The sequence below is a fragment of the Vitis riparia genome, chromosome 11, assembly GCF_004353265.1.
Source record: "Vitis riparia cultivar Riparia Gloire de Montpellier isolate 1030 chromosome 11, EGFV_Vit.rip_1.0, whole genome shotgun sequence".
Classification (NCBI taxonomy): Eukaryota; Viridiplantae; Streptophyta; class Magnoliopsida; order Vitales; family Vitaceae; genus Vitis; species Vitis riparia.
Window position 1 is genome coordinate 18,652,641 of NC_048441.1, and position 25,457 is coordinate 18,678,097.

At 32.1% G+C, this 25,457-nt stretch overlaps 3 protein-coding genes across 4 annotated transcripts; 2 read left to right on the forward strand and 1 right to left on the reverse strand.

Moving 5' to 3' along the window:
- On the forward strand, positions 1-3,654 carry LOC117925460 (vacuolar protein sorting-associated protein 2 homolog 1). The gene is made up of 5 exons (XM_034844472.1): positions 1-144; positions 1,136-1,266; positions 2,128-2,232; positions 2,838-3,098; positions 3,214-3,654. The coding sequence occupies exons 1-5, from the start codon at positions 108-110 to the stop codon at positions 3,358-3,360; spliced, it is 681 nt and encodes a 226-aa protein (XP_034700363.1). The 5' UTR covers positions 1-107; the 3' UTR covers positions 3,361-3,654.
- A 184-nt stretch (positions 3,655-3,838) lies between these two features.
- Positions 3,839-4,755, reverse strand: LOC117925461 (RING-H2 finger protein ATL16-like). Its single transcript, XM_034844473.1, has one exon. The coding sequence runs from the start codon at positions 4,676-4,678 to the stop codon at positions 4,073-4,075; it is 606 nt and encodes a 201-aa protein (XP_034700364.1). The 5' UTR covers positions 4,679-4,755; the 3' UTR covers positions 3,839-4,072.
- A 14,292-nt stretch (positions 4,756-19,047) lies between these two features.
- LOC117925726 (mechanosensitive ion channel protein 10-like) lies at positions 19,048-23,695 on the forward strand. Of its 2 annotated transcripts, none has more exons than XM_034844815.1 (6): positions 19,048-20,867; positions 20,960-21,083; positions 21,473-21,766; positions 21,863-22,068; positions 22,470-22,785; positions 23,334-23,695. In XM_034844815.1, exons 1-5 carry the CDS (start codon positions 19,447-19,449, stop codon positions 22,741-22,743), a joined length of 2,319 nt encoding a protein of 772 aa, XP_034700706.1. In that variant the 5' UTR covers positions 19,048-19,446; the 3' UTR covers positions 22,744-22,785; positions 23,334-23,695. The 2 variants fall into 2 exon arrangements, with proteins under 2 accessions (XP_034700706.1, XP_034700705.1); XM_034844814.1 differs by having other exon boundaries at positions 19,049-20,867; positions 23,339-23,695.
- Positions 23,696-25,457: the final 1,762 nt, after the last annotated feature.

A 25,457-nucleotide genomic window follows, 5' to 3' on the forward strand; every position in this document is an offset into this window, starting at 1 on the left:
CTTTTCGATCTCTGATATACAATAGCAGCCTAGATTTTCTTCAGTCTTCGTTTCATTCACAGATCGGATCAGAGAATTTCGTCGTTGCAGTTTTTGGTCTATTCACCATGAGTTTCCTCTTCGGCAAGAAAAAGACTCCTGCAGGTTCATGTTTCTGACATTCTGTTAATTTCATGCTCTTCTTCTTTCTTAGATTTATTCTGGATCAATTTTTTTTTTAACGCGTATTCTAGATTTTTTGAAGTGTATTTATGTTAATCTCTTCGAATAATATGCAAATTGAATTCAAATTCGATGCTATTGATATTCGATGATGCATCGAGTGAGGGGTTATTGGTGCTTGAATTTGATTTCGGGATCGAGTTGAAAGAAATACCAAATTTGGAATATTTTTTTATTGATCTTGCTCAAGATAACTGTATATAGTTGTTCCCTCGTCTGATGTATCAGGTTCAATCTTTGTGATAGATCATCGGTCACATTTGGTGCTTCCGGATGGAATTTTAGGGTTCTGTAGGGTTTTGAATTGGACGATCGTGCAATTTAGATTATCGAAATTGTGATGATGAACCTGGTGTTAGAGATTGACTTTTCGATGACTGTGAGGCATCTTAACTTACTGATTAAGGAAGACTATGTTGTGATTTTATGCAAAAACATGGTGTTAATTGAAGTCAACTTCTTTTTCTTTTTGTTGCTATCACGTCTACCTTGTTCGAATTTAGGCAGATGTGTCACATGTTAATAAAAAGAATTATTCTATGATGTTTCTCAAATAAATTTCAGTACTTTTCTTAAAACTTTTGCATATGAAAATCAAGCTCATAGAATATTGATCACAATGAGTATATAGTAGATTGCTTCGACACTGCATGCAATTGTATATGATGATTTGATTAATTATCAAAATGAATGAAATATAAGCATGTCATGGACATTCAGGTTATATCGACTGAATGTAAGCAGGGTCGTGCACTCTTTGTGTGAATAATTTGCTCAGTTTTGGTTTGGCAGTAAATTCCCTGTGGCTTCAAATTAGGTTATTGATTATGGACCTGTATCAATAGTTGTAAATGGAAAAGGAAGATTTTACTTAACTATTTATATACTGAGATTATGGTCTTGTGATCTTCAGAACTTCTGCGGGAAAATAAAAGGATGCTGGATAAATCGATTAGGGAAATAGAAAGGGAAAGACAAGGTCTACAAGCACAGGAGAAGAAACTCATCGTAGAAATTAAGAAGAGTGCCAAGCAAGGACAGATGGTGAGTGCTTTTTGGACAATGTGAACCTTTCTTTTTTCGGTGACCAAATATAGTTCTTTATTTCTGAACATGGTATACTGCCCCTTTCCATAGGTAGAGTTTGAGCTCTCTTGAACCTAATTCTTACCCCACCTACCCCTCAAAGCTGGTGGAGAGGGCAAATATAACTCATCCATGATTTAGTTTATCTTTTTGGAACAAAACAATCATTCTTTAACATGTCTGGCATTGTGTATTCTATATGTTGACATCCATGTGGAATTATATTTGGGTTTGGTTGGTTTATTTTGAAAATGAGGAACTTATTGCTCTATCACTTGTTGATGTGAAAATCATTAAGCAAATCGATTTTCTAGTTACAATGTTTGATTAAACTTTTTTATATTTGAGGAAAAAGTTGTAGTTCTTGACCATTTCTGATTCATCACCATATTGATAATCTTTCTTCTCTTGAAAAACAAAAATCCTGATACAATTTCTGCATTAGAACTGAAAGCTTTCTTCCAAATCTGTGCACTGGAAATTAGATGTTTTAAAATATGTTGGGGGGTCATAGCCATATTAGACTCTTTTGATTTTTAAAGCAAGATTCTGGCCTGTTGTTGGGCTCACCTAGCTTGGTTTGTTAAAAGGTTTGATAGGGCTTTGTATGCAAACAAATTGTGCTCTGTGTATTTATGTGAAAGGGTTGGATGTGGAGTGCTGACTTCCTGTAGCTTGCAGTATTTATAATTAATGGGCAGAGTCCCATCTTTCCTTTTTAAGATTTATTGTGTTTCTAGAATTATCAATGGGAACAAATGGATCAAGTTTCATAGCCACCACACACATATAAATTGAATTGGGTACTTCTGTTTTCAGGGAGCTGTGAAAGTGATGGCAAAAGATCTTATCAGAACGCGACACCAGATTGAAAAATTCTATAAGCTTAAATCACAACTCCAGGGGGTGGCTCTTAGAATTCAGGTACACAGTGCTTTCTGTTTCCTTTTTCCTGAAAAAAAAAAAAAAAAAAAAGCTTTTATTTTCTTTTGTTTGGTATGGATCATATGATATCCTTTTTTGATATCTGACGATGTTTAATCATCCTTTTCTGTGTTTAACTGCTCACAGATTGTTTATATTTATCTTCTGATTGTTTTTTTGTGCTTAGCAATAAAAAATGAATGGTGTCTTGCTTTCCTTTGTATAGATGAATTCAAGTGGATGTATGATATTTAACAGTTTAACAGGTTAACAGGGCTGCTTGACAATGGGAAAAAGCTAATTTCAGGAAAATTTTATGTGATCAGAAAAAAAAATTGTAAAAATATTTAATCAGTATTTGGAAATACTCCATGCCTTGGTAGCTTTGGATATAAAAGATACAAAATTTAATCAGAAAAGTTTCAACTCGCTAAGGAACCAAGAATTTTCTATGTTTGGGATAGGACACATTTGATTTTTGTTGAATTGTTGACGATTTTCCTTTTCTCCAGCTGTGAGGGTTATGTCTTTTAGACTTACTTCATTTGAACCTTCCTGGATATTCTATTTGAATATTAAAAGTTGGACCATTTCAAAAACTGCAGACTTTGAAATCAACACAAGCAATGGGACAGGCCATGAAAGGTGTCACAAAGGCAATGGGCCAGATGAACAGGCAGATGAACTTACCATCATTGCAGAAAATTATGCAAGAATTTGAGAGGCAGAACGAGAAGATGGAAATGACAATGGAGGTTATGGGAGATGCCGTGGATGATGCTTTGGAAGGGGATGAGGAAGAGGAAGAAACAGAAGAGCTCGTGAGCCAGGTTCTTGATGAGATTGGCATTGATATCAAATCAGAGGTACTATTTTCTCATTTATCTATGTTTCTTCCATGCCCTCCAGAACTAAGCTCTAGCAGTTTTCTAATGAATTATTTTTGAGGCAATAACAATGATGTTTTAATTCAATCCACAGCTTCTCAATGCACCCTCAGGCGCTGTCGCTGCTCCAGCTGCAAAGAACAAGGTTGCACAAGCCGAAGCAACAGGAACAACAGGAAATGACGACAGTGGAATCGACAATGATTTACAGGCACGTTTGGACAACTTGAGGAGAATGTAGCTATTTACATATCTTGTAAAATATATTCACTAGCTCCATTGTGAATTATCTGTTGTGTCTTTGGCTATGTTACACTTGACAAAATTACCCCAGCATTTGTTGACTTGGTTTGCAACCATGGGGGAGTTCTATCGAATTATTTCTGATGTTGCAGATTTGCTCCTTCGTACGTTCATACATTCAGACATAACTGTGTACATAAAGTCCTAAAGCTGCATGTAGGCAGACACGGTTTCTTATTTGTCATTGACTGGAGCTGTTAATCTATTAAATTTCCACAGAATTATAAAATTATTCCTTGGGCTTTTGGGTTGAAACTTGGAAGTACATTACTCACCAATTTCCTTTCGGGTACTGTTGTAACGTTTTCAAAAACAGCTTTTAAAAACAGTACTAAGTTGTTTTAAGGATGAAAATTCTATTTGAGATCTAAAATATGCATGAGAAATCATTTCTTGACCTAAAAGTATTTTCTGTCTTCAATAACAGACTACCAAACAGGCCTGCCTTTTGTTATTTTTGCTCTGCCTTGTGATTGTTGGAAACTTGCGACAAGTTCATCACAAACCCCATCCTCCAAAAAAAACAGTGATTCCCCTGTTATAAAGTCCCAAAAAGTATTGAAAAAGTGTATAAAATCTGACCATAAATTGCTGATCCTGTGTTGTACAAATATGTATCTACCCATCTTCTTGATGAGAAGCAAACAATCTCAAACTGACTCGCCTGAATCTCTCAACCCACCTCTCGGATTCTCCGGTTGAGTCACATCCTCAGCCTCAGCCTGTGCCTGAGCCTGAGCCTGGCGATGAACAACAGCAGGCTCCACCCTCGCGCGACAGAGTGGGCAATCAGAGTGGGAGTAGAGCCACATATCTATACAAGGAGCATGAAAGGAGTGCTTACACTTTGGCAGCTTCCTAACATCTTCCCCCTCCTCAAAAACCGATAAACAAACCGCACATTCATACTCCGCCGCTTGCTCCTGAGCCACCCCCTCTTTCCTGTACTTGAAACTCGACACCAATCCCAAATTCATGTTCTCAAAACTCTGACTCGGTCTGGGATCAAAGAAATGATGTTCTCTTCTCCGTGATCTACTCCGGTTGTTGCTGCACCATCTGATCACAATAAGATTGTACAGAGCAAGCACAAAAGCGGCAGTGCCGACCACGATGAGGCCGTAGTACAACATGGGCAGCTGGTGTTTGACCGTCGGAGGTGGAGGTGGTGGTGGCAGAAAGGGGCTTGGAATCTCAAACATATTAGGGTTTATAGAATGGCCATGGATATATACTGGCTTGAGATTTGTATCCATATATAGTGGATGAAGAGAAATTGTATCGCGTGATTAGTTAATAATAAATTGACAATCAAAAGGCCGTGATGCTAATGGAGCTCGAGAGAAAATTTCTTGTCCATAATTCATTGGATTTTAAATATATGGTCAATGAATGAAGCCAAAGGAGTGTACAATCACTCAAACAAGGAACGGGCTCTAGTGGATGAGAACGATTGAAGATAAGGACCCTCTCCCTTTCCTCCCGTTTTCGTGATAAAAATCTCGTGTCTTGTTAATTCAAGTCAAATTATGGAAGATCTAAGAATACTTTATACTGATCTGTTTCGATCTTAGGTTACTGCTCTTTGCGTAGATAAAAAAAATACTCTGTATCAATTGGTGTAATGAGAATATTAAATTATGAAAAAGAAAAAAAAAGAAGTAATAAGAAGAAATAAAATTACTTTCTTTTTTTTTTCTTTTTAAAAGATAATTTAAATTTAAATTTAAAATTGTCTTTTAAAAAATATTTTAATATTTAATTGAAAAGGCAATTTCCTAATACAGGGTGTCATTAAATTTAAAATAATTTTTAAGACCATCTTAAAAAATATTTGTTTAAATTACAATATCTTTAACTAAAGTGTGACATATGGTATAAGAATCTATCCTGGAAAATAATATTCATAAAGGTGATGTGTCTTAATTGTATGACTATAATATTTGATATACAAATAAAATATTTAAAATTTTGTAAAATATTAATGTTTGTGAGACTTAGAAATAGGACAAAATAAAAATAAAAATTGATATATACTATTTGGCGGGTAAGGATCAAATTTTATTAGTTATATTATTTACGAACGTGGAGTGTGGTGTGACTTGAACGTAAGGTCGTCAAGGGTTTGGTGGGCTTGGATTTAAATATTTGCTTATAATATTTATTTAAATTGCTTTCCTAAAGCCCTCAATCAAGTGGCCAAATTACACTGCTGTCAAGGTGAACTGATGGGTTTGTGAACATGTTGATATGGATTAAAAATTCTAAGATTTGTAACCATTTTTAATTTTCATAATTTTTTTTAAAACGATTTATTTATTTATTAAATTCTTATTTACAAGCTGAGTTTTTTTTATTTATTCAAACCCACACTTTCTAAAATATGATTAAAAAATTGTATGGTAGCTTTTAATTTCTAACCAAAGATAATAGAAATTGGGTAGGGGTAAAACCTTCTTATTAGTGTAAAATTAGGATTTCAAAGTAGAATAAAATAAATATTTATAAATATATGTGTATTTTAAAATAATAGTTCACATTTCTTGAGAAAATATTATTTTGCAGTTTTTTTTTTTTAAAAAAAACTTTGAATTTGAATTTATCTATATATTTCAAATTTAATAGCAAAAATATAAAATTTATTTATTTATAAAGGTTAAATAATTTTTTTGTTTTGTTCTTCTCAAAATTACACTTTTCATTGGAAGTATGAATAGGGAAGAAAATCACTATAAATATTCTTAGAATATTCATAAAACATGGGTACTCATAAAATTATAAATTATTAGTGATGTTAATTTTTGTATTTAATTTTACATTGAATTCACTTTAAAACATGGAAATGTCTTTAGTAAAATTAAGAAAAATTATATTTAAATCATTCATTAATTATGATTTAAAAGAAAAAAGTATCCATTAATCAACAACATCATTAAATAGAAATTTTATAATCCTGAATTTGAAAAATTGATAGTAATGAATTATTTTCAAAGTACTTCATCGAATATTTAAAATAGAGAATAATCAAATCATTTTCAATTTCTCGGGATTTAAGTGCTTGTAAAATTAATCTTTTTACTTTCTCACCAAGTTTCTAATTTTTTTTAAAAATTTAATATTAATTAACGTAAATTTCTTTTTTTAATGATTTTTTGTTTGTATTTATATCATTAATAAATATCACTAAAAGTTGTCCGAAGAAGTGGATTTGTTATCTCCATCAACTTATCTAACTAGGAAATTATTTTAAAACTATTTTTAAAAAAATATTATTATTTTTGTTTAAAATAATTGTTTTTTAACTTTTTAAAACACATTTTAGAGTTTTTTTTTTAATTGGAAACTATTTTTTTTTTAAGAATTTGTTTAAAACAAGGTTAAATTATTTTTTAAAGAAGTAGTGGAATATAAAGGAAGGCTTGGGGATGAACCAATCCTTCGAATTATGGGTCACGAAGGATCATAAAGTTCAAAAGTGGAAGAGAAAGTGGACACTAGACCTAGAAGCATGTTATAGTACAGATTTCGTACTCCTGATGGGAGACCATAATATAATATTTTACAATACAAAAAAAGTTGGAAGAGTCCTATGCCCTGTAACTAGTTGTTTATTTATTTATTTTATTATTTATCATTCAATATAAAATTGATTTATTAAAAATATCTTAATCTTATTTAAATTATATATTTTATTTTTTGTATGAATAAGAAAAGAATACAATGATTTAGGAATACCTATCTAAATATTTGTCTCAAATTTGAATTTAATTTTCCTTTTCTCTATCTAAATTAAATTGAGAAGATTTGGAACATTACCTACTCATAGACTCTTTTGAAACCCTAATAATTCCTCATCATTCTAGAAGACTTTGGAGATTACCCATTACATATACTCCACTCAACTTTGAATAAACGTAGATAGTCTAGTTTTTGTTTTTTTTCTAAGAAATTTGATGCCCCGTCATGTTTTTTTCTCCTCAACAAATTTTAATTACAATAAAATATGTGAACATAAAAAAATTGGATAGGTTTATATGCTCGAAATAAATTTTTGACCACTATATCTTAAAAAATATTTGTTTAAAATTATTATATTTTTAATTAAAGTGTTACATATAACATCAGAATCAATCATAAATAGAAACTGATATTCACAAGAGATTGATACTTCTTGTATTGCTACAACTAAAAACAACAAATATAATTTTTTATATGTAAAATAAAATGTTTAAAAATTTTCAAGATATTATTGTTTGTGAGGCTTAAATATATGAAGAAAAAAAAAATGATATATTCCTTTTTAGAGGCTGCCGGCCTGTTGAATTTTATTCGTTAAATTGACCATGGGGTGGGACATAAACCTAGGGTCGTCCAAAGGTAATATGATAATATTAATTATATTATTTACAAACATGGACTGTAGGGTGACATGAACCTAAGGTCTTATAGTGTTTTGAGCGCTTAGATTTAAATATTTGCTTATATTTATTCAAATTGATTTTTCTAAAACCCTCAATTAAGTGGCCAAATTACATTTCTACCAATGTGATATGGACTGAAAATTTTAAAATTTGTAACAATTTTTTAGTTTTTATAATTTAAAAAAAAAAGTGATTTCTTTATTTATTAAATTAATATAGGCAAGTTGTTTGTTATTATTGATGTTAATTTTACATTGGACTCGCTTTAAAACATAGAAATGCCTTTAGTAGAATTAAGAAAATTAAATTTTAATCTTTCATAAATTTTGATTTAAAATTTAAAAAAAAGCCATTAATCACCACCATTATTGAAAAAAAAAAAAAAAAAAAAAACTAAAACTGGTATAATCTTGAGTTTTGATTGACGATACTAATTTCTTTTCAATATTTTCAAACTACTTTCTCATATATTTATAATTGAAAATAGTCAAATCATTTTCAATTTCTCATTATTTAGGTATCTGTGACATTTATAAAAAAAAATAAAAACTAAAAACTGTATGATCATGAGTTTTGATTGACAGTAATGATTCTTTCTTAATATTTTTAAAGCAATTTATTATAAATTTATAATAGAAAACAGTTAAATCATTTACAATTTCTCTTAATTTAAGTACTTGTAAAAGTATTTAGATTCTAAATAAATTTTTTGAGATATACTTACCATTTGATTTTAATTCTAAGCATAACAATAATTCAAGTTCCAAGACATCTACTCAACCAAGATTACAATGTAAGTCAAGTATTAGTGGAAAATAAAAGACGACCTAGGCCTATAAGCATTTGGATAAACCAATTCTTAATTATGAAGCACCATAAAAATCACATGAAAGAGAAAGTGGAAGTTGGACCGTAAGAGCTTCTACATATTATAAATTATCTATTTCTTGGAACTCCTGTTGATATTCATTCAATGATTTTTGGTGAAAAATTAGAGAAAAATGAAAAAAAGACACACAAATTTAACATGGTTCGATAGATTGTTTACGTCAACGATAACAAGAAAGAAGACTTTCACTATATATCAAATTATAGTTACGTAAAAGGGTGTTTATATAAACCCTCAAGTAATGAAATTCCAAAAATACCCTTGAACAGTACCATGGGGGCGTTGTCCCCTTTTCCCCCCTCCCAACTTATCATTCACCCTTAACAATCAAAATACAAGCTTGAATGACAAATGTCATCGTTCCGCTTCGCTCCACTCCGATATTTGCCATTTTTTCTCCATATATGTCTTTCCCTTAATATGAGCCACATTTTACAACTCCTTATGAATAATATGATGTTTTAAAATCCACAAAATGGTTTTTTTATCCATGATTAGACTTAGATATTGAGCATTCATTTGTTGTATGCACTATTTTCCTTATAATATTTCATATAAAATAAGGAAAAAAGTTTATATATATCCCTCTTAACCATATAAATATATTTTAAAACTAAAAAAAAAAAAAAGGTTTTTTTTTAACACTATATTTGAGAGCTAAAGATAATAAATGAGATAACACTTAAAGAATTTATTTGGAGCGATTGTTACGATATTGAACTTAATTTTCGAGAGATAGAGATGAACAAATGAGACAATACTTAAAACTTAATTTTTGAGCGTTAAAGATAACAAAGGAGACAAGACGTAGAGAGTTTAGAAGAATGCCGGTTTTATTATTCAATTACAACAAATGATATTTGATATTTTGATCAAATGGGATGATTACTTGCTCATAAACTCTTTTGAGACCTTAATGATTCCTCATAATTCTACAAGACTTTGGAGATTACCTATTACATATAAAAACTCAAGGACTCTATTGAACTTTGAATAAATTTAGATGGTACAGGTTTTTTTTTTTTTTTTGTAAAACTTTGATGGCCCATCATATTTTTTCTCCTTGACAATATTTAATTGTAATAAAATATGTGGACATAAAAAAAAATTGGACAAGTTTATATGCTCTAGGTTTAAATTGGAAATAAATTTTTGACAACCATATCTTAAAAAAGATTTGTTTAAAATACTATATTTGTCATTAAAATGCCACATATGACATGAGAATCAATCTTAAATAGACAATGATATTCATAAGGAGTTGATACTTCTTGCATCACTACAACTGAAAACAACGAATATAATTTTTTATATACAAAATAAAATATTTAAAAATTTTCAAAATATTATTGTTTGTGAGACTTAAATATATGAAGAAAAAAATGATATATTCCTCTTTAGAGGCTGCCGACCTGTTGAATTTTATTAGTTAAATTGACCATGGGGCGGGACATAAACCTAAGGTCGTCCAAAGGTAATATGATAATTGTGACATCCCACATCGGATAAGGGAAAAAATTTCTAGTGATACATATGTAGAGACTTCTCTTAACCAAGTAGACGTGTTTTAAAGCCGTGGGGGCCCATTTGGGCCCAAAACGGACAATATTTACATGGTTGGGTGCGAATCGTTACAAATGGTATTAGAGCCGATCCCTGGCCCCAGTGTGGGGGTTTGTTTGGCCCGGTAAGGGGTGTTTGTTTGTTTGACCCCACAATCTCGTCGGACACAACAAGGATGTTGTGTCTGCATGGAGGGTGTTTGTGACATCCCACATCAGATAGGGCTTTTAAAGCCGTGAGGGTCCCTTTGGACTCAAAAGTCAAACAATATCTACATGGTTGGGTGCGGGTCGTTATAATAATATTAATTATATTATTAACAAACGTGGACTGTGGGGTGACATGAACATAAGGTCTTATAGTGTTTTGAGGGCTTAGATTTAAATATATTCTTAAATTTATTTAATTAATATTATTGTAACGACCCGTACCCAACCATGTAGATATTGTCCGCTTTGGGTCTAAAATGACCCTCACTACTTTAAAAGCCCTATTTGATGTGGGATGTCACAAACACCCCCCCATGTAGACACAAGGTTCTCGTTGTGTCCCATGGGATTGTGGGGTCAAACAAACAAACACCCCTTACAAGGCCAAACAAATCCTCACACCGGGGTCGGAGATCGACTCTGATACCATTTGTAATGACCCGCACCCAACCATGTAAATATTGTCTTTTAAAGCTGTGATGACTCCTTTGAGCCCAAAGCGGACAATATCTATATGGTTGAGTGCGAGTCGTTATAATAATATTAATTATATTATTTACAAACGTGGACCGTGGGGTGACATGAACCACATTCATATGAGTTAAATTTTTTAACTCCCCATTTGTAATTTGAGTATTCCATACATAAGACTCTTGGATGCCCAATCAATTGATTCACCTACCTATCAATTGATACCCTTAAATAATATTCATATAAATATAATTATATATGGTCACACATTATAAGAAAAAAGCTAACAATCTCCCATTTGGCCTACATAATTATATTTGTAATAGATTAAAACATAATATGACCATAAAAATTTCTCAAAATAGGCATCCTTTACTTTAAGATTATGTTTCATGAAACCATTAACACCAAATCATTGAAATGATTGGATCACACAACGATCCAATATTCTTCAAGGATTATAGTACTAGCACCTCCATTAACATGAATCAATGACTTTTATGACATTAGCAACATTAAGGTGATAATGCTAATTCATTCACATAATGGTCCCATCAACTTTTAAACATCTAGATTGTGCACAAAAATGATGTATAAAAGTAACATAATAATCATCAATATATCATAATCAAGAACTTTATTCTCATTATAATGTGATCACATACATTACACTCTCAATCAATCTAAAATTGACAAACTTGCCACCAAGCCCATGCGCGTAACATAATCCATAAAAAACTTAGGTGGAAAACCTTTTGTCAATGGATCTGCCAACATGAGTGTATTTTTAATATGTTCAATAGAGACAACTCCATTTTGAACTTTCTCCCTTACAACCAAGTACTTAATATCAATGTGCTTTGATATTCTTGTAGTCTTATTATTTTTAGAGAATTGCACAACAACACTATTATCACAATATATTCTCAGGTCTTATTATCGAATCAATAACATGAAGCCTTGAGACAAAGTTTCTCAACCATATTGCATGACATGTGGCTTCATTACATGCTACATATTTTGCCTCAATTGTAGAAGAAGCTATCAACGATTGCTTATGACTCTTCCATGAAATAGGTCCATTTGAAAACATAAAAATATACTCAGATGTAGACTTTCTGGTATCCTTACAGCCAGCATAATCGGAATCAGAATAACCAATAATCTCGAGATTATCTGTTCTTCTGTATGAAAGCATGTAGTCCTTAGTCTCTTGCAAATAATGCAATACTTTCTTAACTGCTTTCCAATTATCAATACTTGGATTACTTTGGTATCGACCAAGCATGCCTACCACATAAGCTATGTCTGGTCGAGTGCAGACTTGAGCATACATGATACTCCCTATTGCAGAAGCATAAGGAATTTTGTCCATTTGTTTCTTTTCAAGATCATTTTTAAGACATTGAAGTTCACAAAATATGTCCCCTTTCACAACAGGAGCAACACTGCTAGAACAATTTTGCATGTTGAATCTTTTAAGAACTTTTTCAATATAGTTCTTTTGGGATAATCCTAATAATCCACGTGGCCTATCTCGATGAATTTCAATTCCTATCACATAGGATGCTTCACCAAAATCTTTCATATCAAAATTCTTGGATAAAAATTGTTTGGTCTCCAAAATCATTCCCATATTGTTTCTAGCAAGCAACATATCATCAACATACAATACAATAATACAAATTTTGCTCCCATTGATCTTAAGGTATATGCATTGATCCACTAGATTCTCTTTGAAACCGAAAGTGATGAGAATTTCATGGAACTTAAGATACCATTGTTTAGAAGCTTGCTTTAGACCATATATGTACTTTTTAAGTTTACATACCATATGTGCCTTGCCTTTATCTTGAAAACCCTCAGGTTGATCCATATAAACCTTTTCATGCAAGTCACCATTCAAAAAGGCAGTTTTAACATCCATTTGATGTAACTCTAAGTCAAAATGAGCTACTAAAGCCATGACTATTCTTAAGGAATCTTTCTTAGAAACAGGAGAAATGTTTCCTTATAGTCGATTCCTTTTTTTTGAGTGTATCCTTTTGCAACTAACCCGGCCTTGTATTTTTCGACATTGCCCTTAGAATCATGTTTGGTTTTTAAAATCCATTTGCAACCAATAGTTTTAATTCCTTTAGGCAATTCTACAGGATCCCAAACTTCATTATCTTTCATTGATTTCAACTCTTCTTCCATAGCATAAAGCCATAGAGTTGAATTTTCACTATTGATGGCTTGATCATAAGAAGTAGGATCAATTTCTAAGCCAACATCATAATCACACTCATTAAGATAAACTTCATAGTCATTTGATATAACAAGTCTTTTCTCTTTTTGTGATCTACGTAAAGATATTTATGTAGTTGGGACATTCTCATTTTCATTACAAGAAACCTCTTGAGTCACGCCATATTCCATCATTGGTGTTGATACTTCATTAGAGGTTAACTTTTTAAACTTAGTTCTCCCATTAAAATATTCATTTTCCAAAAACACAGCATGTCTAGTTTCAACAATTTTAAGGCCTTGACCATGACAATAAAATCTAAAACCTTTTGATAGTTCAGGATAGCCAATGAAATTACAACTTATGGTTTTAGAATCCAATTTCTTTATTTGTGGGTTAAAAATTTTAGCTTCAACTGGACATCCCCATACATGTAAATAATTCAAAGTCGGTTTCCTACCAACCCATAACTCATAAGGAGTTTTGGGTACAACCTTACTAGGAACATGATTGAGAATGTGAACAACAATTTTCAATGCTTCACCTCACAAAAATTCAGGCAAGGTTGAGTTACTCATCATACTTCTCACCATGTCAATTAGAGTACGATTTCGTCGCTCTGCTACATGATTTTGCTCTGGCGTTCCAGGCATTGTGTAGTTTGCAATGATACTATGCTCTCTAAAAATAAGGCAAAAACACTAAGATGTTGACCTGATTCGGTGAACCTACCATAATATTCACCACCTTTATCAGATCTTACACTTTTAATTCGCCGATTGAGTTGTTTTTCAACCTCAGCTTTATAAATCTAAAAAACATCTAATGCTTCAGATTTTTCACGAATAAGATACACATAAGAATACCTTGAAAAGTCATCAATAAAACTAATAAAGTACTTATCTCCATTGATAGTTGGAATTGAATAAGGTCCCCAAATGTCAGAATGAATACATTCTAACAATTCAGTAGCCCTTGAGACACCATTTTTCTTAACCTTAGTATATTTTCCTTTTGTGCATTCAACACAACTAGTAAAATTAGAAAAATCAAGTGAAGTCAAAATTTCATCCTTACTAAGACGTTCCATCATTTCTCTTGAAATGTGACCCAATCGCTTATGCCACAATATGGATGAATTTTCATTCACTCGATTTCGTTTTTTAGATAATTCATACACATGATAAGATAAAAGAGACTGTGAATATTTGCAATCTAAATTCAATGAATAAAGATTACCACGTAAAGTGATAGAGCCAACCAAATAAGAATTATAGAACAAGGAAACTCCTTTATTTCCAAACTTTAATTCATTACCATAAGAATCAAGTCTTGGAACTAAAATTAGGTTTCTAGTAAAAACAGGAACATAATCTGTATCTACTAAATCCATAATGAAACCAGTATCAAAATTAAACGAAGAGTGCCAATAGCCTCAATTTCCACTTCTGTTCCATTTCCCAAAGTAATGGCTCGCTCTCTTTTACTTAGTTTCTTGCTTGTAAGTGTTAGGAATTTGATGTTAATCCAAACTATGGTAATCACCCTAGAGGGGGGGGGGAGGGGTAAATAGGGTGATAGTCTCTTTTTCACAAATTTAAATTATGCAAAAATAAGAGACAATTATATGCAAGTATATAATAAACAAAATAAAAACAATTGCATATAATTTAAAAGAGTTAGGGAAGAGAGAGTGCAAACACGAGAATTTATAGTGGTTCGGCACTTCCTTGCCTACGTCCACTCTCCTTAACCTCCTAACCGAGTGAGAGTTCCACTATTTTAAAGCTTCAACCAAACTTCCAATCTCTTTACAATTGGATTATGGTTCCAATTCACCATCTTGGACTTTTGGCTCCAAGCACCTTTTACACTTCTTCAAGAGATATCCCTCTCTTGAACAACCTCTCAAGTGATACCCCACACTTGAGAAAATTCCTCACAAAGATATACAAATAATGATCTCTCAAAATCCTAGTAATATAACTTTAGGCTCAAAGATACAAGAAAAACTAGGATTAAATGGTGCACTAAAGATATGCAAGTTATGAAACGATGGTGCACTAAAAAACACTCTTCCAAGGCTCAAATATAATCAAGAATGATTTGGGAAGGTTAAGCTTATGAAACAATGAAGATTGAAGCCTTTTTATAGAAGAAAAAAGCCAAACTAGCCGTTGGGGGTTCGACCGGTTGACTAGCCGTTAGGAAAAGTGATCGTTGGACCTCAACCGGACCTCGATCGGACCTCAACCGGATCTCGGCCGGACCTCAACCGGTTGAGGTTCAACCTTGACCAGGAAGAGAAGACCACTGGGAGATAAATAAACATTTTGGCCTCTCTCAACCGGTCCTCGACCGGACGAGCATAACCGGTCGATCGGTTGAGCCATTTTTTTGGCTCAACACTCAACCTTTTTCAACTTAAAACCTTTTAACACAAGTTTGAAAATCATTTAACACAAGGTTTTAGTTGAAAATATGAAATCATCCAATTCTTAAGATATTTAAAACAATATTACTCTTTGATGATTTTGATGCATAAATAAAAAATGAAATGCATGAAAGTCCTAGTGCACCAACAACCTTACAAAGAGATCTTAAGAAGCTTTGGTCTTGAAAAACTCTTCTCTTTGAGGTGGTTTTCTTCTTCATGATTTCTTCTTGGCTTGATTTGTCTTTGAATTGCCACTTTGGAAGTCGTCTTGCCTAATCACACTTGAAATATGATCATTAGTTCTAAACCTTGTTTTGTTATCATCAAAATCAAGATTAACCAAACCTTGGTTTCACAATAAGGTATCCCTACAATGAATTCGTTATGTGAATGCTTGCACCAGTGTCAATCCACCAAGAGTTTGGTGGTATATCAACTAAATAAGATTCATAAGACACTAAGCATTGAGTTTTACCTTTCTTTTCCAACCAAGCCTTAAAGCCAGAATAATATCTTTTTTTGTGACCTTTCTTGTGGCAAAAATGACATTGTATCTTATTTTCATCATTTTGCCCATTGTGAGATACATCATTACCTTGCTTCTTCTTATTACCTTTACCTTTCTTTAAGGATTTTTTATTTGGACCAATAGTGAGGTGAGCAATATCGGGCTTTTCCACTTTAAGTCTCTCTTCTTCTTGAACACACATGAAAATTAGTTCACTCATTTTCCACTTATCCTTTTGAGTATTATAATTAATTTTGAAATGACCAAATTGTGAAGGAATGGAAGTCATTATGAAGTGAACAAGAAAACCTTCAGAAATTGTCATGTCCATTTTTTTCAATTGAGAAGCCATGTCACTCATCTTCATGATGTGCTCACGTACACCACTATGACCATCATATTTCATTGTTATTATTTTGATCATAAGAGTACTTGCCAAGGACTTGGAAGTTCCTAAGAATTGTTCTTCAATTGATTTAATATAGCTTATTGCATTATCTGAATCCGGGATTGCTCCACGAATTGTAGGAGTGATTGAACATTTCATAATCATTAGACTCATGCGATTAGAATGCTCCCACTTTTCATATAAAGTCTTTTGTTCATTAGTACTTTCGGAAGTAGGCTTTGTGGGTGTAGGCTCTCTTAAGGCATAGTCTAAATCCATGCAACCAAGAACAATTCCAATTTGTTCCTTCCATTTTTTAAAATTTGCCCCACTTAATTGTTCAATACCAACAAATAGCCTGTAATAGCAGTAGGATTCATTGCTGCAAAATAAAATTTAATTCAAAAGGAAAATTATTTTATATCATGACAATATTTAACACCACACTTTACGATAATCTAACTACAACAAAAATTAAGTTAGATATCACATTAATCATAAACATAAAAGATCATATCATAGGTCTTTCGTTGGACCGAACTACAATCACATAATCCAAAAGTATATTATTATAATCCCTCCATTGGGTTGGATTATAACAATTTATAAATCATATAGATATGACATAATTATTAAAATGAAAGTATTGAAACGTAAAGAAGTTTAATACCGTTGGGTAAAAACTTCATCAACCTTTTATTATTAAACTTTTGTCATATAATCAAACATGGTGACAATTTTTGTAACCCCATCATTATGAAATTTATTTGTACATTATGTTTATGAGTAATGGAGGAAAATGGAAAGGTATAACCTATGCAATTATATAGATGCATTCAAGTTCATTACCCACCATTGCCCATTAATTTGTACATAATGGGTGTAAATAATGAGTATAACTCCCATATAGTCTTTGATGGGAAGACTAAGAGATGTACAACTTATTATAAATTGAGGTCTCAAGTCACACTCTCATTCTTATTTCTTTTTCTTTCTTGTTGTTTATTTTTAACAACATACACCACACAAGTGACTTATCCACTATATGAGAGTAATGAGTTAAAAACCTTAACAATACAATTCACAAGGTGACTCAATCTCACTTCATGGATCAAGGTAAGAATATGAGTATAATTTTAGCTCTTATAAATTATTTTGTTTTATGTATCCAAAATTGTTTTAAAAAAATAATTATTTTCGCATAAAGTTTATGAAAGTTTGGTTAACATTTAATTTTACATTGGACTCACTTTAAAACATATAAATGCCTTTCGTAAAATTAAGAAAATTAAATTTTAATCTTTCATGAATTTTGATTTAAAATTGAAAAAAAAAGGCCATTAATCACCACCATCATTGAAAAAAAAAAAGGAGCTAAAACGGGCATAATCTTGAGTTTTGATTGACAATACTAATTTCTTTTCAATATTTTCAAACTACTTTCTTATGTATTTATAATTGAGAATAGTCATTTTCAATTTCTCATTATTTAGTTATTTGTGACATTTATAAAAAAATAAAGACCAAAGATCATGAGTTTTGATTTACAGTAATGATTCTTTCTTGATATTTTTAAAGTAATTTATTATATATTTATAATAAAAAAACACTTAAATCATTTTTAATTTCTCATAATTTAATTTAAGTACTTGTGAAATTAATTCATTTACACTGTGTTTGCTAAAAGTATTAGGAAAAGTTTTTAAAAAAAATGTCAAAAAAAATAATTTTCTTATAATTTGTTTTAATAGTACAAAATATAAAATAAAATAAAATTAAAATTAATTAAAATTTTATATATTTTTAAAGCATATAAAAATAAATTTAAAATTTTATTTATTTATTATTTATTTATTTATTTACCTAAAGGGAGAAACTTGAAAACCTTATTTTTATATTGAGTTTTTAATAAATTTGATAGAATAATATGAGGGGAATATAAAATAAAGAAAAAAATAAAAAATAAAAAGATAAATAGAGTTAAAGTTAATAAATTATTTTTTCATGTTTTTTTTTACTCATTTCCATTTTACATAAAAGTTAATAATTTTAAAATGTTTGTAATTAATTTTAATTATATTTATTTATTCTTTCGTATTTTTCATGATAAATCAAATATAAAAAGAAATCCTTTTCCTGCCTCAAGAATAAATTTATGATTATAAAACTCATTTTGTAAGATTGATTTGATGGCCTCACGTTTAAAGAATGCATGTCATTCTTCAATCACGATGTGGAGCTAATATTAAAAAGCTCGTTATCTTTCACAAGTTATTAACCTTATTATTATTATAATGAGAGTGGACCTTTTTAGACTTAGTAATACTCAATTATTGCAACTTGTAGTTATGATAAGCCCTTTCATACAAAGGTTAGAAAAGTAATATTTCAAAGACAAAATAATTTTTATACCTAGGAGAAAAAACTTTTTAGTTTCCGAAACTACCCTTTACCTTATATATTGGCCTCTGATGGCAACTCTCTACCGCTTTACTTTTAGATGGTGATTTTCTCTACTGTGTTTGGTTGGCGAGAAAATGAACAAGTTACTATCTTATTCAAAAGGTTGTACACAGGGGGCCGTTCTAACTTCAAGATCCTTAATTTGTTTTTTCTTTCGTGGAATCTTCCGTAAAAGCAAACAGTGAATTTGCGCGGGCTTTTGAATCTCTCGATTATAATTCGCTGCTTTCCACTGTTTGTCTTTTTGTGTGATCATTGGCGGGAATCCGACAGAAATAAAATATTTATCTTGATTGTGGTTTGACTCGTTTGAGAGCTCGGGAAATATAAATGGAAGCTGGGGATCGGGTCGCTGGTTAAGGTGTATTGTGTAATTTTCGAAAATCCCTTTTTTATTTTCCCACGTTTTCTCAGGAACCAAACATAGCGAACGCAAAAAGCTTTCATGGAAAGTGGAAGAGAGGCGGCACGCAAGACAGGTAGCAATGAAAATGAAGTCGTGGTTACGATTTCGAGTAGTGAGGAAAGCACAGATGCTAAAGCTTCTGCGGCAACCGAAGATGGCTTCAAATCGTTTTCTAAAGATTCGCAAGCTTCGATTGAGATGGAGAGGCTCAAATCCAGAGTCCAAGTGACCCCAAAGACCACCCCATCTTCTCCGGACACGCCCAGAAGTCCGAGCGCGAGCAAGCCCCCAAAAGTCCCCACGGAGTCGGTGGTTCGACGGCGGTCCCTGGGGAGGTCGGCATATTCGATACCCAAATCGAGATTGCTGGAGCCTTCATGTCCTATTGAAACTTCTGTTGAAGAGAATACCCGGTTGTTGCCTTCGAGTTCGCTTAAAACTAACCGTGCTTCTCCAATTCATAGCTCAACTGCTACTACTCCTAGAGACAATGTGAAAACAGCTCCGGTGACTCCACAAACACCCGGTGGAGAGGACGAAGAAGAAGAAGAAGACGAGGAGGTTTATAAGACATCGTATTTTCCAGAAACGGAAAAGAAAAGTAAGAAATTGAGGTTTGTAGTTTGGATTGAGTGGGTAGCGTTTGTGTGTATTATGGGGTGCTTGATTGCTAGCTTAACTATAGATAGATTGCTGCATACTATGATTTGGAGTTTGGAAATTTGGAAATGGTCTGTGCTGGTATTGGTGATATTCTGTGGGAGAGTGGTCACAGAACGGTGTATTAATATCGTAGTCTTCATGATTGAAAAGAATTACTTGTTTAGACAGAAGGTTTTGTACTTTGTTTTTGGGTTGAAGAAGAGTGTGCTGGTCTTCATTTGGTTGGGTTTGATTCTTCTAGCTTGGGGCCTATTGATCGACAGTGGGGTGAAGCGATCAAGGAAGACCACCAGGATTCTGAATTATGTGACGAGAGCCCTTGCTTCTTGTCTTGTTGGGGCTGTTCTATGGCTGGCAAAGGCCCTGTTGATAAAGATACTTGCTTCTTCTTTCCATGTCACAAGATTCTTTGACCGGATTCAAGAATCCCTATTTCATCAGTATGTTCTCCAGACCCTTTCAAAGCCTCCTTCCATGGAGACTACAGAAATGGTTGGGAGAGGAAATAGCGCTCAGTTGAGTTTCAGGAGTGAGATGAAACAAAAAGGAGGGAAGAAAGAAGAGGTTGTTGATGTAGGGAAGCTTTATAAAATAGACCAAGAGAAGGTTTCTGCTTGGACCATGAAAGGTTTGATTGACGTGATAAGGGGTTCCAGGTTGACTACAATATCGAATGTGCTTGATGACAGTGTTGATGATGAGGGAGGCGAACATAAAGATAAGGAGATTGCTAATGAGTGGGAAGCAAGGACTACAGCTGTTCAGATTTTTGAGAATGTAGCCAAGAGTGATCCCAAGTGAGAACACTTACTACTTTGGAAGTTTCTATGCTTTTATGATACTTATTCATTGTGAATTGTCTCACTTTCTTCTCTGTTACATGGATTAGATATATCCACGAGAAGGACCTCTGGTGCTTCATGAAAAAGCAGGACGTAGATAATTTGCTTCCATTATTTGAAGGAGCATCAGAAACTCGAAAGATTAAGAGATTCTCTTTTAAGAAGTGGGTGGTGAGTTCTCTGTTTTCTTTCTTTACTATATGTTTGATTCCCAATCTGTTCATGGTTTCTGATTGTTTGTAATTATGACATGGATTTGGAAATTTTCCTGTATACTAATCTATCAACTCCCGTCTTCCTTGTGCATTTTCATCGAATTGTAATTATAAATCATGTTTTGGATTTGCCCAAATGCATGCACTAAAATGCTTTGTAAGATACAATTTAGTATCACCATCATAGTTTTAAGTGGATATTGTAACTTCAAGTAGTAGTTGAACTTTTTTTCACACAACTACTCTTTTGAGAAAAAAATTTTGGAGACATTTTACAGTGGACATAGATATCTGTTTGTAGAAAAAGTTTAATGTCATGATCTAATGTCTTTGTATTGCTTGCAGGTGAAGGTCTACAGTGAACGCAAATCACTGGCACTTTCTTTAAATGATGCTAAAACAGCCATAGAGGAACTGAATAAAATTACTTCAGGGGTTACTCTTATTGTTATCATCATTGTGTGGTTACTCTTGATGGGATTAGTGACGACCAAAGTACTCATCCTCATTTCATCGCAGCTTTTACTCGCAGCGTTTATGTTTGGCAACACCTGCAAGACTGTATTTGAAGCCATGATATTTGTATTTGTGATGCACCCATTTGATGTTGGTGATCGTTGTGTCATCGATGGAGTGCAGGTAAGTACAAGACCTCCGAATATATATGTGTGTGTATATATATATATATATAATTTTTAACAAGGATATTTTGCTTGAAAAATTGAAACCTTGCAGATGACTGTTGAAGAGGTGAACATTTTGACGACAATCTTCCTGAGATATGACAATGAAAAGATATTCTATCCAAATTCTGTTTTGGCTACCAAACCCATCAGCAACTTTTACAGGAGCCCGGAAATGGGGGGTGACTCTGTGGAGTTTGCTGTTGATTTTTCCACTTCAATGGAGACCATCGCTGCTCTTAAAGATGGAATAAAAACGTAAGTGAATTATAATCTTTTGTGCCTTTTTGTTTATGCATCGAGAAACTGAATTTCATGCCTGATGTGAAACGACTTATTTCACCTTTGGAAGCTCTATTAGCAATTATGTTATTCTAGAGCACTTCCCATGAAGCCATTGAATATTTGATTTTGAATCAAACTAAATTCTCTTCAGTGGTTTCTTTTTGTACCTTGCTTTTATATTTTTCCCTTAAGGTTTGGGGTTAACTTTCATTTTCCCATTAATGATAAGAGTCTGATCTTAAGTAATCAGAGATGTGTTGCTCCTCTTCCTTTTAAAATGATACGGTTTTATCATTTCACATCATATGTTCTGCTTGTTCTCTTTCCAATTATATACTTTCTTGAACGAAGGTGGCTGTGTTTGGGTATTTCAGGTACTTGGAGAGCAAGCCTCAACACTGGCGTCCTGTCCACAGTGTGTTGGTGAAGGATATTGTTCATGTGAACCAGATGAATATGGCTCTTTATGTCAACCACACCATAAACTTTCAGAACTATGGGGACAAGAGCAGCCGCAGATCTGAACTAGTTATAGAGCTGAAGAAAATATTTGAAGAGCTTAATATTAAATATCATCTGCTGCCTCAGGAAGTTCACCTAAGAAGTGTTGACTCAGCACCGCCACTATTTCCAACTACAATGCGCTGACAGTCACTCTTCTTTGAGCCGGGATTCTGTATTCTGCTGCAAGTATGTACTTCTATTCTCGAATTCCTCTTGGCTCAACTCATTTATTTGCTTGCATCCTGAAAGTAGGCTCTTTCAACTAGTACCAGGGGCTATATCCTGTTTGCCTTACTACTACTCCAACCTCTCAAGTCTCATATCTGATGCCATAGAATGAGGCAACCATGAACTGGGAGGACTTCTCAATCTTAGAAATTCTACATTACCAATGTTGGTCCATAGGCTGAATGTTGGGGTACTGGTAAATAGTAATCTTTATGACCTAGTACTTTGATAATTTGTTTTTCTCCTAATGGCATGCTACTAACCCCTTGATGATCAATAAAAGCATGCAAATTGCCCTGTGATGGGCAACTTTCTGTTGGGGTTACTGCATTGGTAAAAGACAATTTTGGATTAAATGTTTAGTGTTAAGCCCTCAAGATCAATTACAGTACTGTTTGGAATTGTATGCGACTCTTAATTTTCTTTTCTTATGAAGCAATAAATTGATTTGAGTAGTACCAGTCTTCTAACAATGATTCTTTTGGACATTTTGTTAAACTGTGGAGAACAGGAACATTGTGGTCGATGCAGGAGCGGAGATCGATCTAGCAGGAAACAATGTAGTCTCAAGGTAGATTATTGAAACTGCAGTTTTAGTTCTGATTTTGAATAAAAATATTATGTTTATGTGGAAATGAAGCATGGAGATTAGTAAGAGTGAGTGTCATTTGAGACTCTTGGTTCCGATGATCAACAATCGACTTTTATGAACTTTTTCCATTAAAGAGGAAAGAAGATATCAGGTCACTTCATCGAATGGAAGAAGAGAAAGCAAAGATGAAGCTTCCATCAGATAAGGTATCTCATTGTGGTAGTTAAATACCTTCAAGTTGTTAAATAATCATTTCTCACCAAGTTTCTAATTTTATTTATTGAAGTTTTTTATTTTGTTAAAAAATAATTAATATTCAATTAACCTAAATTTCATTTTTTATGATATTTTTTTATATTTATTTCTTTATAAATATTACTAGGAGTTGTGTGAAGTGATGGACTAGTTACCTCCAACAACTGATCTGATTAATTATTTTAAAGCTATTCTTAAAAAACGTTTTTAGCTTAAAAAAAATTGTTTTTATATCTTTTAAAGCACATTTGACAAATTTTTTTTTTGTTGGAAACCATTTTTTTGAGAATACGTTTTAAACAAGTTCAAATTATTTTTAGTTATTTTTATATAGTATTTAAAAAATATTAAAATTATGAAGATTATTTTAAAAACTTTGCCATTATATATATGTCTATGAAATAAGTCAAAGAACAGTCTAAGATCCTAAATACAATATGATATTTAGCAGAAAATTTTGTAGGGTAATTTTTTTTAACCTAGTTTGTTTAAACTTCAATTACTCTATATTATGGAGAATACTTTGAAAACATTGACATTGTTTATAATTCTATATTATTTTTATAGAGAATAAGGTGATGTTTGTGTTTTGGTTTAATATAAAAAGTTAAAATATTTGATTTTTTTTATTCAATTAAAAGTACTTTGTTGATATTAATCCAACATAAATAAAGTGAATTTGTTATCAATAAATTTAGTTTAATTATGTTGGTTGATGTTAATGAGTTATTTTTAACTAAATGAAAAAAGTAAAATATTTTGGTTTTTTCTATTCAGCCAAAAAAACAAATACCACTTAAATTAGGTAACATATCGAAAGATCCAAAATATTATATCTTGAAGAATCAAATTTTATAGTTAAATTTTTTTTCTTTAATCTCTCTAGTTTAAACTTTAATGTTGATAAATCATTGATTCCTCTCTTAATTTGATATTTTAAAACTTTTTTTAAGAGATCAATTAATAGACTTGTGTGTTCTTCCTTCATAGTTTGTCATGTAACATACAAGAAAGCAAATAATAAGACACATATCACTCAATTTTCATGAATTTTTTTAATAAAAGAACAAAACAAATAGCTATTTGTTGAAAGTTTAAACAAAAACTAGTTTTTTTCCAATGGATAAGGGGACGAGGATGGTTTTAAAATCTCTCTCAATTTCTTGTAGCATTGTGTCTAGATTAAAGCTTTCACAAAATAGGGTATCTTATGCTATGCAAGTCAAGAGCCTCAACTGAGATTTCTTAATATTATGTTTGCAAACCTATTACTAAGTAATGCAAGTTACTACCAAACGCTAAGACTTGTTAATCAAAGTAACTGTTGATGTTTTATGTATATAACTTTACATTAAAAAAATAATTTTTATGATTGTAAGTCATACAATCTTTCTCTTACTTTCCATGAAAAGAAAAATAAATATTTGAGTTCTATTTCTATTTTTTTTAACATATGCTGTTTTGTGAAATATTCACTTTTCGTATAGTTGTCTCATTGAGTGGTGAACCCATTGGCTTACCATAGAGAAGATATTTGCCTTTGATTTCAATTCAAATACCCACAATGATTCAAGTCCCACAACTATGATAGAAGTCAGACACTATCTATTCAACTACGATAGAGGTTAAAGGTAAACTAATACTTTGAGTTATGGGTCATGAAGGATCATAAAAATCGAAAAAGAATGTGAAGATTGACCTAGAAGAGCTTGGACATAGTGAAATTTTTTTGTCTCTAGGAGGTATAGCTAATGATGCTAATTTTAATACTCATGAAATGATA

Excerpts from the sequence above, each read along its gene's own strand:
- LOC117925460 (XM_034844472.1), top strand. The coding sequence starts at position 108 with ATGAGTTTCCTCTTCGGCAAGAAAAAGACTCCTGCAG. Across the intron at positions 1,267-2,127 it reads GTGCCAAGCAAGGACAGATG|GGAGCTGTGAAAGTGATGGC; the intron begins GTGAGTGCTTTT and ends TTCTGTTTTCAG. Across the intron at positions 3,099-3,213 it reads GCATTGATATCAAATCAGAG|CTTCTCAATGCACCCTCAGG; the intron begins GTACTATTTTCT and ends TTCAATCCACAG.
- LOC117925461 (XM_034844473.1), bottom strand. The coding sequence starts at position 4,678 with ATGGATACAAATCTCAAGCCAGTATATATCCATGGCCATTCTATAAAC.
- LOC117925726 (XM_034844815.1), top strand. The coding sequence starts at position 19,447 with ATGGAAAGTGGAAGAGAGGCGGCACGCAAGACAGGTAGCAATGAAAAT. Across the intron at positions 20,868-20,959 it reads GTAGCCAAGAGTGATCCCAA|ATATATCCACGAGAAGGACC; the intron begins GTGAGAACACTT and ends TACATGGATTAG. Across the intron at positions 21,767-21,862 it reads GTGTCATCGATGGAGTGCAG|ATGACTGTTGAAGAGGTGAA; the intron begins GTAAGTACAAGA and ends GAAACCTTGCAG.